This window comes from Bufo gargarizans, chromosome 6, assembly GCF_014858855.1.
Source record: "Bufo gargarizans isolate SCDJY-AF-19 chromosome 6, ASM1485885v1, whole genome shotgun sequence".
Lineage (NCBI taxonomy): Eukaryota > Metazoa > Chordata > Amphibia > Anura > Bufonidae > Bufo > Bufo gargarizans.
In genome coordinates, this window is record NC_058085.1 from 239,453 (window position 1) to 255,669 (window position 16,217).

At 43.5% G+C, this 16,217-nt stretch overlaps 1 protein-coding gene across 2 annotated transcripts in view; it reads left to right on the forward strand.

Moving 5' to 3' along the window:
- TNNC2 (troponin C2, fast skeletal type) overlaps positions 1-16,008 on the forward strand; it is a 30,221-nt gene extending 14,213 nt beyond the window's left edge. Inside the window, exons 1-6 of one of the 2 annotated variants that reach the window (XM_044297748.1) lie at positions 13,093-13,198; positions 13,639-13,693; positions 14,666-14,809; positions 15,036-15,150; positions 15,260-15,396; positions 15,521-16,008. In XM_044297748.1, coding sequence (XP_044153683.1) covers positions 13,190-13,198; positions 13,639-13,693; positions 14,666-14,809; positions 15,036-15,150; positions 15,260-15,396; positions 15,521-15,552 — 492 coding nt within the window. In that variant the 5' untranslated portion in view covers positions 13,093-13,189 and the 3' untranslated portion in view covers positions 15,553-16,008. Of the gene's footprint in view, positions 1-13,092; positions 13,199-13,638; positions 13,694-14,665; positions 14,810-15,035; positions 15,151-15,259; positions 15,397-15,520 lie in introns of those variants that run through there. The other variant, XM_044297749.1, reaches the window with a different exon arrangement.
- Positions 16,009-16,217: the final 209 nt, after the last annotated feature.

Sequence of the window (16,217 nt, forward strand, 5' to 3'; positions counted from 1 at the left end):
AAAAGGGCAGGTTATATTTTTTTGACGGACTGGAACCACAGATCACGGACGCGGATGGCAAACGGTGCATTAGCCGAGTTTTCAACGGACCCATTGAAAGTGAATGGGTCCGCAGAAAATCACGAAAAACGGAACAACGGACACGGAATAAAACAACAGTCGTGTGCATGAGGCCTAAGACTGAGGAGTCTATGGATATAGGTCCCTGTTCTACTAAAGTGGGACTTGCTTCACCCATGTGGCATTTTTGGCATATTCTATTCCGTGGACATGCTAGAAATGTGTAAAATGGTATCATCCCATTAATCAGGAACATTTCCAAGTCGTATAATTGTTCCAACCGATGAGACAATTATTCCAGGACCCTACTAGGGCACCTTCACACACGGCAGACTTTGTGGCAGGCAATTCCGCGACTGAAAATCAGTTCCATTCATTGGAATAGGGCAGCAAGCACATGGTGAACGGAACAGATTTTCAGTCGCGGAATTTTCTGCCACAAAATAAGCCGCGTGTGAAAAGATCCGTAGGGCTCATGCACATGATCGCATATATTTTACGGTCCGCAAAAAATACGGATGACATCGGTGTATTGCATCCGTTTTTTTTGCAGATCCATTGTAACAATGCCTGTCCTTGTCCACAAAACGGACCAGAATAGGACATGTTCTATTTTTTTACGAAACGGACTTGTGAACATATGGAAACTGAGTAATTTCCATTTTTTTGCGGCCCCATTGAAATGAATGGTTCTGCATACAGTCCGCAAAAAAACGGAATGGACACGGACAAAAAATATGTGTGCATGAGCCCGTAGACTGCACAATTTGTGGCCCATTATTGTGAATGAGCGCTCATAGGGATGTTTGTTCTTAATAATAATCCCGTATAATCAATCATCCGATCAGCCGAAGAGCTGGCAAACTGATGGGCATCTTTGTACAGGATGAAAAATGGCTGATTATCGGCAGCACATCTCCCTGTGTAGTCCGGAATGTGCTGCCGATAATCCGTAGAAGTGAATGAGAGTGGAGCCCCTGTGATGGGGATCATTCCTCCCACATTCAGTTTGCTTCGGCCTGTGACAAGAAGAAATCACACTGGAGTGTAAACCTATTTAGGACTACGATATAGCGGTAATGGGCCATGTGACGTCTCAATAAAAACCGCCATTGGTTTACCACATCAGTACATACCGCCTGCACAACCCCTTTATTACATACAAGTCATGTATCTCTGATTCTATCTGTAGAACCTCACGTGTAAACTTAGGCTACTTTCACACTCGCAGTTTTCGGCGGATCCGTCATGGATCTGCAAAAACTGATCCGTTACGATAATACAACCGCATGCATCCATCATGAATGGATCCGGTTGTATTATCTGTAACATAGCCAAGACGGATCCGTCATGAACTCCATTGAAAGTCAATGGGAGACGGATCCGTTTTCTATTGTGCCAGATTGTGTCAGAGAAAACGGATCTGTCCCCATTGACTTACAGTCTGTGACAGGACGGATCCGTTTGGCTCAGTTTCGTCAAGTAGACAGCAAAACGCTGCAGGTAGTGTTTTGGTATCTGCCTCCAGAGCGGAATGGCGACTGATCGGAGGCAAACTGATGCGTTCTGAGTGGATCCTTTTCCACTCAGAATGCATTAGGGCAAAACTGATCCGTTTTGGACCGCTTGTGAGAGCCCATGACGGATCTCACAAACGGAAAGCCAAAACGCCAGTGTGAAAGTAGCCTTAGGGTACTTTCACACTTGCGGCAGGACGGATCCGATAGGCTGTTCACCCTGTCGGATCCGTCCTGCTGCTATTTTGCCGTGCCACTGGACCGCTGCTCCGTCCCCATTGACTATAATAGGGACGGGGCGGAGCTGCGGCGCAGCACGGCAGTGCGTGTTGAGAGGACACCGGACTAAAAAGTCAAACATGTCATAGTTTTAGTCCGGTGGCCTTTCACCGTGCACTGCCGTGCTTCGCCGGAGCTCCGCCCCGTCCCTATTATAGTCAATGGGGACAGAGCAGCGGTCCGGCGGCACAGCGAAATAGCGGCAGGACGGATCCGATAGGGTGAACAGCCTGTCGGATTCCGTCCTGCTGCTAGTGTGAAAGTACCCTTAGGGTACTTTCACACTTGCGTTTTTTTCTTTTCCGGCATAGAGTTCGGTCCTAGGGGATCTATACCGGAAAAGAACTGATCAGTTTTATCCCCATGCATTCTGAATGGAGAGCAAAAGATAAAACCGCAACATGATACGGTTTTATCTCCGGCGGAAAAAACTGAAGACTTGCCTGAATGCCGGATCCGGCATTCAAAATACCTGCATGCGCAGACCAGTAAAAATGTGAAAAAAAAACCAAAACTGATCCGTTTGTCCATATGACAAATGGACAGACGGATCCTTTTCTTGCAGTGCATTTGTAAGACGGATCAGGATCCTGATCAGTCTTAAAATGCCTTCAGTTGGCATACGTTTCGTAAGTGTAAAAGTAGCCCTAGTTATAACACCATGCATAGCGGTGAGTGGGAGCCCTATATTATATCACACCGTAAAACCTTGATAGTACGTGAAGGGGTGACCATACACAGTGTACATGACTGTGCTGCCCCCTAGTGGATCAAAGGTGTTCAGTTGGCTACTTTCACACGCGTTTTGTGCGCATCGGTCATAGACGGATCCGTTCAGATAATACGACCGTCTGCATCCATTCAGAACTGATCCGTTTGTATTATCTTTAACATAGCCAAGACTGATCCGTCTTGAACACCATTGAAAGTCAATGGAGGACGGATCCGTTTCTATAGTGCCAATCAGTCAAGTCCCCATTGACTTACATTGTGTGCCAGGATGGATCCGTTTGGCTCTGCTTTGTCAGGCGGACACCAAAATGCTGCAGGCAGCGTTTTGGTGTCTGCCTCCAAAGCAGAACGGAGACTGAATGGAGCCAAACTGATGTATTCTGAGCGGATCCTTTTCCATTCAGAATGCATTAGGGCAAAACTGATCCGTTTTGGACCCCTTGTGAGAGCCCTGAACGGATCTCACAAACGGAAATCCAAAACGCCAGTGTGAAAGTAGCCTAAGTGGTGACTGAACCCCTGTGATCCACTAGGGGGCAGCACAGTCATGTACACTGTGTATGGTCACCCCTTCATGTACTATCATCATTTTACGGTGTGATATAATATAGGGCTCCCACTCACCGCTATGCATGGCGTTATAAGTCCACACGTGAGGTTCTACAGACAGGATCAGGGATACATGACTTATACTCATAATGTAATAACTGCATATCTTTAGTAGTTTTCTCTTTAGATAGATTTAAATTGGTGTCATATGTAACTTTCTAAATCTGTGATCTTCTTGGAGTGGACTTTTATAGGGTGACATTTTAGGATCTAATTAGATATGAAAATGTAATTATATTGTAACACTTTACACCACAGGATATACAAGGGTCTATAGCTGGCACTTGGTATGTCATATAGCGCCATCTAGTGTTGGTAGCGAGGTACTGCAGTGTATAGTCTAGCTTTCTGACATGAACTGGTTTCAGTCTGACCAGCATCTCCCAAGAAAGAGAACCATCAAACCATCTCGCCAGCGGCACCTATTGAAAGTGCCTCACCCAGATTAGGCTAGTTTCACACTTGAGACATCAATTCCTGCAGGCTGTTCCAGCATAGGATAGCCTGCCAGAATTCTCCCGATCTGGCACTGCTGGATACAACCGGAATGCCCACTGGCCCCATTAACTATAATGCGGTCTGGCGGAGACCCGGCCACAATCCAGCGGAGAATTGGCCAGACAGAAAGCAGTATGCGCTGCAGGTTGTGTGCGGCCGCTTCCAAGCATTTTCTGCCGGAACGGGTGGCCAGATCGCAATGCCACAGATGTGAAAGTAGCCTTAGGTAGGGTGCGGAATCCCCTTAAAGAATCCCACTCCATACTGATGATGGCTAAGCAACCAGATAGATATCGGGTCTGGCTATATTCCCCGGTCAAATCTCAAGGCTTATCAGAAAGTCAGATCTTGACTCATAGGAGTCACTTCCAATAAGTGGCGCTGGTGAGATGATTCCCTTTCTTGGGAGATATCTCATTGCATATTCATTTCCCATGGAGCATTGCCAATAAGTCTCCATACCATTAAGTACTTCCAGTAATTCTCCGTACAGGACTGGTCTCTTTAGAGGGGTTCTCTGGAAATTATGAAAATTATTAAAATACTTAAATATTACTTAATTATAAATATATTCCGAAATACCTTGCATTAGTTATAATGGCTCGTTGTGTCAGGGGAGCAGTCATTAGGAGAAATAAAATGGCCGCTGTCCTAATACAACTGCAAAAAAAAGGGGGGTCAGTCAGCACATCCCAATGTGAAGTTGCACGCTGCCATGAGTAGAAGCACAAAGAAACAAACACAATGCAGCAGCACTCTGCAAACACAAAGTACAGTAATGCCATAATTAGAGAAATGCTAATGCTAGGCTTATTTTGCAAATTTTAGATTCTTGGCAAATACATTTTGTGCAAAATTATTTGGGCCCGTCTGCCAAACGTCAAGGCGATCTCTGTAAGACGGGAACCTAACACTAAATCCTACCTGTTATGTGCCAAAATAAAGCTGTAGCCTGCTCTCATTGTATTAATTGGAAGCCATTTGGCACCAGGAGAGGTATAGAGTGATGTTGGTACCTGCATACCTGGATTTAATGGAGGCCATTATGGCACCAAAAATTGTAAAAAGCAGTGCACCCAGCATGCATGTGGAACCTGCACTCCCTGAATTTTATGGTGGCCATTTTGGCACATAACAGTTAGGATTTAGTGTTAGTTTAAAAACTGAGAATTTACATCCCAAATTTAAACAGACAGTTATCAGTGTGGGTCTTAAGTGTACAGACCAATAATAAGCACCCAGGGAAAAAGGGAGGTGGGATATCTGGCCCTTTGCTCTCCCTATTCTATTCCTCAGCCCAGGGACGGCCCCTAATGGTGGGGACTCCCTGTCCTCGAACCTGGGCTAGTATTGCCCTCACAAGACCCTGGGGGGATACCAAAAAAGGATGTGGATAACCACAGTTCCCTAGTTAAGGTGCTTACAAAAAAATGTAAAAGACACCCAACCCTGTTAGAAGGGCCTAAGGGTGGGTCGCATTCACACTCACAGTCACGATATTGTAGGGGACCCGGGAGTGAATGCGTAATCCACCCGTTGATTTGAATAATGCAAAAAAACTCTGACGCGTTTCCCCCATTCACGGGTTCATCAGGGGGTCAATAGGATTTGGGTGAGGGATGCCAGTATATGGATAATATTGCATCCGCAACTAGAAAAAGATACCAATAAACATATGATAGGGCAGGAGGAGCAATCTATTATTTACAGACAAATTGTAGTAATATGACCAAAGCCAGTCCCAGTCAGTAATTGTGCCAGTCACAGGACCTATGCGAAGTCCACCGGTAGCATATATAAGGGGGCACCTATCTTACCAGAGTGCATGCTGATGGAGGAGGCACGGAGACTACCGTATATGGGCACAGACTATTCGTGGGCCATCCTTATGGATTAAAGGGATTCTGTCACCTCCCCTAAGCCAAAAAACGATTTTAAAGCAGCCATGAAGCACAGCTTACCTGGATTAGGCTGTGCTCTTTTATCTTGAAATCCGTCCAGCAGTTACTGCAAAAAACGACTTTGATCGATATGTAAATGTGTCCTGAAGGTGCCCAGAGGGGCGTTTTTTTCTTCTTAGAGAGCCCAGTACCGCCCCTCTTTCAGTGCCCAGCCCGCCTTCCTTGTACTTTCTAACTGCCGCCCCCAGCCTGCCACAGCCTCCCCTCCCTCTCCTCCCCCTCCCTCACGCCGAATGAAGTCTCGCACAGGCGCAGTACCCACTGAGGGCTGCGCCTGTGCGATCAGCAGGAGACTGAGGGCAGGAGCTTCATCCTCGTCACTGGGCATGCGCCGAGCCCAGTGACGTCCGATGCTCGCTCTTCCCTGCTGACTGAGGGAAGAGCGAGCATCGGACGTCACTGGGTTCGGCGCATGCCCAGTGACTAGGATGAAGCTCCTGCCCTCAGTCTCCTGCTGTGCCTGTGCGAGAGTTCGTTTGGCCTGAGGGAGGAGAGGCTGTGGCAGGCTGGGGGCGGTTAGACAGTACAAGGAAGGCGGGCTGGGCACTGAAAGAGGGGCGGTACTGGGCTCTCTAAGAGGAACAAAACGCCCCTCTGGGCACCTTCAGGACACATTTACATATCGATCAAAGTCGTTTTTTGCAGTAACTGCTGGACGGATTTCAAGATAAAAGAGCACAGCCTAATCCAGGTAAGCTGTGCTTCATGGCTGCTTTAAAATCGTTTTTTGGCTTAGGGGAGGTGACAGAATCCCTTTAAGGATTTTATAACATCCCCCATTGGACCTGTGATGATTCATGCTTTATCTTATGCAGACTGTAATTTTTTTCATATCTATGGGAATCTGTTGGAGGTTTATTTGAGATACCATCTCCTCCCTAGGTATTTTTTGTTTACAGATACCTGCCGTGGACTTCGCATAGGTCCTGTGACTGGCACAATAACTGACTGGGGCTGGCTTTGGTCATATTACTACAATTTGTCTGTAAATAATAGATTGCTCCTCCTGCCATCGGCTATTGGTGCCCTATCATATGTTTATTGGTATCTTTTTTTTAGTTGCGGATGCCAGATTATCCATATACTGGCATCCCTCACCCAAATCCTATTGACCCCCTGATGAACCTGTGAATGGGGGAAACGCGTCAGGGTTTGTTCGCATTATTTAAATCAACAGGTGGATTACGCATTCACTCCCGGGTCCCCTACAATATCTTGACTGTGAGTGTGAATGCGACCCACCCTTAGGCCTTTCTAACAGGGTTGGGTGTCTTTTTTACATTTTTTTGTAAGCACCTTAACTAGAGAACTGTAGTTATCCACATGCTTTTTTGGTATCCCCCCAGGGTCTCGTGAGGGCGATACTAGCCCAGGTTCGAGGACAGGGAATCCCCATCATTAGGGGCTGTCCCTGGGCTGAGGAATAGAATAGGGAGAGGAACAGGGACAGATTTCCCACCTTCCTTTTTCCCTGGGTGCTTATTATTGGTCTGTACACTTAAGACCCACACTGATAACTGTCTGTTTGAATTTGGGATGTCAATTCCCAGTTTTTAAAGTGAAATAAAGAATACTAGTTTTAAGGGTTATTTTTTTGCTGGAGCTTAGTTTTGGATTATTAACCCAGATATATGTTAGTATCTGCTAATTAGCTGAACTTGTGTTAGTTTTTATCATTAGATTCCCATCTTACAGAGATCTCCTTGACGTTTGGCAGACGGGCCCAAATAATTTTATACAAAGTGTATTTGCCAAGAATCTCAAATTTGCTGAATAAACATTGCATTAGCACCAGAATGTTTTCTATAAATTTGGCATTACTGTACTTTATTTGTGTTTGAAGAGTGCGAACCCGAGTTCGGGAAAAGTTTTTTTACAGAGGAAATTGATTTATGAAGTTATTATGCGAAGTCTCGCGATACTTCGCAAAGTAATAACTTCGGCTAATCCGAACCAATGCATTCTAATACTGTACGGAGCTCCTGCTCCGTATAGTGTTAGAACGAAGTTTTATGCAAATAGACTTCGGATGTTTCATCTGAAGTCGATTCGCTCATCCCTAAAAGTAATATTTACGTATTTTAATTTTCTTAATTCCCGGAGAACCCCTTTAAGGAGATTCAGCACCTTGCCTAATCTGATGGGTGTAAGCCCAGTGATAGTGAGCCAATGTGGTGAACGTACTGAGATAGTGAACCATGCATCTGGGCAATGAGCGCCGAACGGCAACTTCATTTTTTAGTATCCGTCTTATTTATAAAGTTAACATAACAACTAACATTTTATTTATCGCAACTAATTATTTGTGTTCTTGCATTGATTTTTTTTTTTTGATTGACAACATGCTCATTCTGTCAGTTTCCCCTACTGAACTTAAAGGGGTTTTCCTAGAGCTTTTTTTTACTGATGACCTATCCTCTGGATAGGTCATCAGTATCTGATTGGTGGGGGTCCAACACCAGGGACCCCTGCTGATCAGCTGTTTGAGAAGACATCAGTCACGTGGCCTATGCGCAGCTCAGCCCTAATGAAGTGAATGGACGACACTGTGCTTGGTAAGCAGAAAGAACACGGCAGCGCTAGTGCAAGCGCCGGTGCCTTCTCAAACAGCTGATCTGTGCGGTCCAGTGGCGTAGCTAGAAATGACTGGGCCACACAGCAAATTTTTGAATACCCCCAAGCAACTTCTTTGCAACCCCCTCCTCCTTTGCAACCCCCACTTCTGTGGCTAGTCAAAATCGCTCTCTTAGACCAGGCCCAGCAGCCGCTCTGTCCGTTTCCTACAGTTTCTCTGTATATAATGTCATTTTATAATATTGTTGAGGGGGTCCTGACAATAAAATCTTTTAGCCCTCATCCTGGGTGGGCCCCTTCTGAGCTCGGGCCCCAAAGCAGCCACTTCCCTTGCTTCCCCTATAGCTACGCCCCTGGTGGGGTCCCTTGTGTCAGACCCCCACCGATCAGATACTTATCACTTATCCAGAGGATAGGCCATCACTAAAAAAAAAGTCTCAGAAAACCCCTTTCATGGTGGTAAATAACATTTTTAAAAACTTACATACTTACATACCTGAAATCAGGACACTTATTTTTTCTTCTGGTTAGGCCTAATATACACAACAGTTGTTTTTCTCGGCCTCCGTTCCGTTTTTTTTGCGGATAGGATGGGGACCCATTCATTTCAATGGGTCAGCAAAAAAATGCTGATAGTTCATCCGTTTGTGTTCCGCATCCGTTGTCCGTGTTTCCCTTTAGCAAAAAAAATAGTGCATGTCCTACTTTTTTCACATTTGCGGACAAGGATAGGCCGCATCAGTTTTTTTTTGCGGAGGCAAAAAAACATCTGTTGTGTGCATGTAGCCTTATAGTGGGCTTTTTTACATGCACAGACCTAGGCACAGACCCTGTATGGTGCTATATCAGGGGTCGGCAACCTTTGGCACATGTGCAAGAAGTGGCACACCAGCTATCACCAAATGACGGCATGACATTTCAGTCTTGTCGCCATATATTGGATGCCCCACCGCCGCGCTGTACCTCTGATTTGAAGCTCCTTAAAGGGTTGTTTCATAAAGATCCCCATTGTCCATATTCTCTAGTGAGGCTTAGGACATTACAGAGGGTGTGCCCGCTCTGGACCCCTCTCCATGAGCCCTAAGGAGAGCTGCTCTGGTGGATCTGTCCTGATGAGATGCACCTTCCCAGGTGATGACTGATGGTCGCCGGGTGTAAAAGAAGCTGCTTTCTGTTTAAGATTTATTAGATGACCTCTTTAAAGATCAGCGTGATCTGTTTACCCAGGATACTTATGATATCTGTGCTCGTTATTTCGCGCCATGCACTTATGACAGCCTGAGAAGGATAAACACCCATTGATGTCTTCTCTCGGAAGACCTCTGCCGGTTGAATATGGCAATACCCAGTGTTACTGACAATAGGTGGATGACTTCATAGAAGCTATATTTAGGTCTGCACGAAACGAATAGGAGTCATGAGAAGCGAGAAACTATGGTAGAGTTTTATATTTTCCACTCATTGCCCATTCCAAAAAGAGTGTCCATGGTCTACATGACCATGCTGGAAGCTTAGATCCTAGTGATGACCATACAGATGACCGCCTGTTCTTCCCGTTGACCAGTTTAACTCACAGTATGGTGGACTGGCCGAATGTCCTGACGATGACCTCACACATGTTTTCACACATTTTTTGGGGTGCATTTGTTCACGTGTATTTCAGCATCTATTACGTGCATATAACGCAATAAATTCTAAAAATTCCTACAAACAGCGTCCCACTGATTTAAATGGGAAAAGTGGCGTTATTCACACAGCGCAATTTTACTATTACAATCACGTTAAACATAGGAATTAACATGTGACTTCTGATGTGTATTCCCCATGGAATACACCCCGAGATGGACAATACACATCAAACTACGGGTCAAATAACGCATCAAAAGCACATCAAAATACACGTACAAAATCTGACGTATTTCTCTAAGAATACACATTTTTCGCAGTGTGAACGTATCCTAGCTTAGTTGTTATGGTGCACAGTGACATTTTTCCCAGTCCTATTGGATTTTGAATGTACAGAAAACCCTACAATACCTGGATATTTTGGTAGAAAATGACTATAATGAACCAAAATGTGGCTGTCTGTCTGAAGATTATAGCTGGTCCTTTTCTTAAAAGGGTGGTATGACATGAGAAAAAAAATTTGAGGAACAGCACCAGTCTTGTCCATGACCTGGGTCTTATCCTCAATCTGTAGAATGCAGTAGTGTTGAGCTGTAATACCAGACCCAGCCTCTAGAGTGGCGCTATTTGTAGAGAAAATGGGTTCTAGTCCAATTCAACCCTTTTAGGCTGACAAGTCCTTCACCAGCCATATATTTAGTGACAATGATATCTATCTATCTATCTATACATCATATATCTATCTATCTATCTATCTATCTATCTATCTATCTATCTATCTATATCTATCTTTAAATCTATCTATCTATCATATATCTGTCTATATATATCTATCTACTGTATCTATCTATATTTATATCTATCTATCTCATATCTATCTTCTATCTATTCTCCTATTACTGAAAAAGCTGATATTCTGTGGAGATTCCCTCCTCTTATCACTCAAGCTGTGCATGAAATGACATGGAGCGTCTATAGAAATATATGCGCATCACCTGTTCTTTAAGCTCATGCATTTCTTCCTCTGATTGCTTGTGTAGAAATGACATTAGAGTTAACGTGATGCCTAAACTACCAGGTAATTATACATCTGGCTAATTACTTTTCTTTCACATTTTTTTCTAATCACAATCCTTGTGCATTTTTAAATAATTAAACGCTCCCCACCTGTGCTATTTAAACTACTTTCTATTAATACAATTCCTGAAATACAACTCCCACCATATCCACCTGCAGATGACCATGGGATACAGTGTAAAGGCGCATTTAGATGCTGCAATGAGCAGCCAATTGTTGGGAAGGAAGAGTTCCTTCTCGACAATAGGCTGCTTGTTAAGTGGAGGTGAAGCGCTGTATTTACATGCATTGATCTTCTCCACAGTATGGGGAGGAGTGATCGCTAAAGCTTGTCCCCACACAAAATCTTTGCTCCTGGGCAGCATAGTGCTGTTTAGACCTCTCGATCTGCTGCCCGGGAACAATGATTGAGGTGTTCACACCATGAATGAGCGTTTCGCTCACTTACCAAGTGATCTGCGGCACCTTTAGACGGGCAGATTATTGAGTAAGAGAATTCATAGGAACATTTGTTCCCGATAATCGGTCCATGTAAATCCAGCTTAAGGTCGACCATACACATTAGATAGCTGTCAGCCAAACACTTGTTTGGTCAACAGCTATCCCCCATACACCTGCACACTGGGCTTGGCCGAGAGTGTATGAGATCTGAATGTGGAGAGGGGAGTAAGCTGCTGCCAGACACCTCTGGCAGGGATTTAGGCTGCAGCCAGGAGCAAGGTGGGTTCTTCCCCAAATTGGGCAAATGGAGGCCATCTATCTGACCCTTGCAGGGCCTTCATGTTGTAAGGGTTGGGGAAGATTTGTAGAGGTTACTTTGAAAAGGGCCTGCGCAAGACCACATACTTGTGCACTTTGAAATATCACTTGGGTGAAGAAAGTCAGGATCACAGGCTTTTAAAAAAAATAAAGGATTTCCCCTGAGAACAAAATGATCAATCATGTTCATTTACAACAGCCTAATCGTTCTCTGCCTCAAAATTGGCGACTTCACCCAACATTAATCTAACACATATGGCCAGCTTATGCTAAAGTGGTAACATTGTAACATTTTTGCCCATTTTTGTAAGGTTCTGCTGATAATCTGCCACACTGTTGGACAAGTTCAGTTGCCTCCATTGAGACAGGTGTCGGCTGAAGTGTCTGGCAGAAGCCCACCTTCCTCCACCTCAGTCCCCCTAAAAGTAACTGAGATGACCATGAATGTCATGGAGGGAATTGTCCGTCTTAATGAAATAAATCTTTCAGCAGTCTATTGACCACATAAAGGGGTCGTCTCACTTCAGTAAGTTGCATTTATCATGTAGAGAAAGATAATACAAGCCACTTACTAATGTATTGTTATTATTATCCATATTGCTTCCTTTGCTGGATGGATTTATTTTTCCATCACATTATACGCTGCTCATTTCCTTAGTTACAGACCACCATGCAATCCATCAGTGGTGGTCGTGCTTGCACACTATAGGAAAAAGCATCAGCCTCTCTGGTGGCCGGGACCATGGGTGCTCACATAGGCTAGTGCTTTTTCCTATATTGTGCAAGCACGACCACCGCTGATGGATCGCAGGGTGATCTGTAACCATGGAAACGAGCAGTGTATAATGTGATAGAAAAATAAATCTAGCCAGCAAAGGAAACAATATGGATAATAACATTACATCAGTAAGTGCCTTGTATTAACTTTCTCTACATAATAAATGCCACTTACTGAAGTGAGACAACCCCTTTAAGTGTTCTTAAGAATCTAAACTTGCCAAAATAAGCTTGCCACAGACATCCACTAATGGATCTTCAGCCGACAATTACCACCACTGGTTCCCCATTAACCTGCACGTTTGGTATATTCGTTTCTGTTGAGGTGAGTTACTGCCAGAGACCATAGATTGACTTCTCTACACCGATCATCATAGAAAGTAAGGTAGCCATACAGCTTATGGAGAAAACAAAGCATTCTGGGCCTGAAGTGATCTGTCTGTACAGAATTCTAAATGTGCTTTTTAGAGAAACCTGCCCTGTCTGCAGAGTGTATATTTAGTAGTTTGGCAGCTTCAACCATCTCCTTCTCTGCCAGTCTTAGGGGGTTCATATGTGAGAAGGTAATACTATCCTCCTCTGAGCTCCTTTCCCTATAAGGAGCCTTGAAGAGTCTGCTAATTATACCAGCTCTTATCTTCTGGGCACCAGCAGCAACCTCTTGGGGTTCAGTCATCTGTGGACATAGTGCTGTGACAAAGCCCTGTGTCCTTAGCCACCATGCCGCAGGTCAGTCTGCATTCTTCGGGTGTCACCAGCCTTGCTCAAGAACCTTTGCTTATGGGTTACCCAACTGTGTCTTAATTTTTATTTTTTTACTTTTATTCTTTTGATTCTTTACTTTTTGCTCCCTTGGTTTTTTTGGGAATGGGTGGGATTCTTCTACTTTTTACGTCAGATCTGGCAGTGGAAATAGCCAATACCTACGGATACGCGAAATACCTGGATTGCTTTTTAAAATTTGGATTGGTTTAAGGAATTTGAAAAATACCTGCACCATTAGGCCCTACTCCATCACTCTGTGTCTTACCTAGAAGGAGCGGAGTAGAGTTGTAGCTCCTTCTCCTGTAGCCTATTCTTCTCACCCAGTTAATGGATGGATTAATAATGGTTGGGGAACCCCATCAGTGGTTACCAGCACTCATATTATGCATTTGTTTGGTTTGCAGCCTACAGACCAGCAGCAAGATGCGAGGTCCTTCCTCAGCGAGGAAATGATCGCTGGTAAGAATTTATCTTTGATTTTTTTCACCTGTGTTTGCATATGTTCTCATGTGGTTATACCAAAAGTATGTTTTGTTGTATCTGAGTATAGGTGTGTAATTCTGTAATATCCGTAAACTGGTGAGGACAATCAACTTGTATGCATTAGAGAAAAACTGCCCAGATGCCATATTTTATAAAGGTTCAAAATGGCGGCTATAGTAATTAAGAAGAGCCAAGGTATAGAGGCTTTGATGGAATATTTTTCTTAGGCCTGTTATCTAGTGCACATGAGAAGCCACTGTAACTTATGAAAAATACAGGAAATCGGTTACAAGGACTTAATATACAAGGTGGGAACCCTGATGCATTAGGCTGAGTTCATACATACAGTTTTTGATGCAGTATTTGGTGCACTTTTTGGAATAGATACAAAAGAAAGGAGAAGTATAACTTTTCCTTTTACATCCACTCCTATGTTTGCCTTTACAACTGCATAAAAAATGGCATACAATTGTATAAAATAGCCAAAAGGGAATAATAAAAGTGTCCAGAATATTAAAAAAATGAATAATATTGGAATAATTCTCAAAATTAATTTGAAGAAGAGACAGAATGGCCAAAGATGTATTATTATTTCTAAAGAATATCAGGTCGAATTCGAAATACGAAAATTAGTCATAGAATAGGTACAAACTTCATCAACGTGACAAGGTTGAGGAGCAGTAAAGGACGTGTGGCTGTCAAAGAAAGAGACTTTACTTTTTAGTGTTGCGAAATCAGAACTGCAGGTTAATAGATAATAGCATAATCAGGGCAGAAAAATGTATACTAAAAATTAGATTATCTCATAAGTGAAATGTAGTCCAAAGGTTGAGATAAAGACCACCAAGCTGAAGACATGGGCAAGTGCAAGTTGGAGAAGATATATTGTACATGTCGTGGCCCTGCCAGGAGACAGAGATGGTAATGTTGTATTTCTTCTTGCAACAGAGTTCAAGGCCGCCTTTGACATGTTTGACACAGATGGCGGTGGAGACATCAGCACCAAGGAGTTGGGTACTGTTATGCGCATGCTTGGACAGACCCCAACCAAAGAAGAGCTGGATGCCATCATTGAGGAAGTAGATGAAGATGGTGAGTTTAGGCAGAAATGAGAGAATTATGAAGATGCTAGCAAATCTATATTACTGTTGGACCCATTTATTTTTGTAGAAGCCATTAACCTTATAGTCCATACATTATGGTGTGTACACTCTATATGATAGTTAATGATCATTTATGAGAGTGATACTCTGGTTATTGATCGTTAAGATGTGACTGGTGTGTAAATAGCTGAAGAATTAATAATGGTGTCTTACAGGCAGCGGTACCATCGACTTTGAAGAGTTCTTGGTCATGATGGTGCGCCAGATGAAAGAGGATGCGCAAGGAAAAAGTGAAGAGGAGTTGGCTGAATGCTTCCGCATCTTTGACAAGTGAGTATCTCCTTTCATTACCCAATAGTATATAAATAGACCCGTATGTGGGTAACCTTCTCCATGTCTCCCTGCCTCTTTGCTGATGGTTTCTCATGTTTCCTCTCAGGAATGCTGATGGGTACATCGATAGTGATGAGCTGGCAGAGATCCTCCGTTCCTCTGGTGAGAGTATCACAGATGAGGAAATTGATGAGCTGATGAAGGATGGAGACAAAAACAATGATGGCAAGATTGACTTTGATGGTAAGTTTAGTGTAACTCCCCTCTATGTTAGGCAAAAGCCATCGGCATCTCTCTACAGTCATGCCATACCTTAAAACATTCCATGCATGTCACCATATGGACACTTGTCTTTTTTTCTTTGCAGAGTTCCTCAAGATGATGGAAGGTGTACAATAAGCTGTTGGACATTCCTCTGGAGCGTTTTGACGCTAGCTTGTACATTATACTTGTCTTACTTTTTTCTGCTGGATGGAGTAATTTCCCCCTGCTCTATCTTGCATCTCCCAGAATCCTCCATGTCTCAGCTTTGTTCAATGAACACCATCTACAACGTTCAGCCTGCGGAGAATATTTTCTGTTTTTCTCAACCAGATCTTCCGCTTTCTACATCACTCTTAATTTCTTCAACTTTCAGATGTTATTTATGAAACCGAAAACCACCATTAAAAGTCTTAGTGAACCTTTCAAAGCTCTGGGCTGCATTCAAAACCCTCATATGCTAAGTACATAGTGGAGGAGAGCTTCTTTGGGCGCAGTAGACAACAGGCTAATGTCATCATTTGTTTTCAATCAAATTTTTTTTTCTTCACAAATGCATTACAACTGATAAAATGACAAATTATTTCTAAAAGACTCAAATGATTTTTGCATGTTATTGTCTTGAAACGTTAAGGTCCATTATTGGTGTGTTATTCGTAAGAGTCGTTGATACCGGGCCGTACACATTGGATGTTGGCCAAACACTATTTCGACAGATGATGCCTCTCTGCTGTTCTTGACAGATGATATAAGGGGAAAGAAGGATCAGGCATATTGACTTTCAACATGCTCAATCCTTTGTT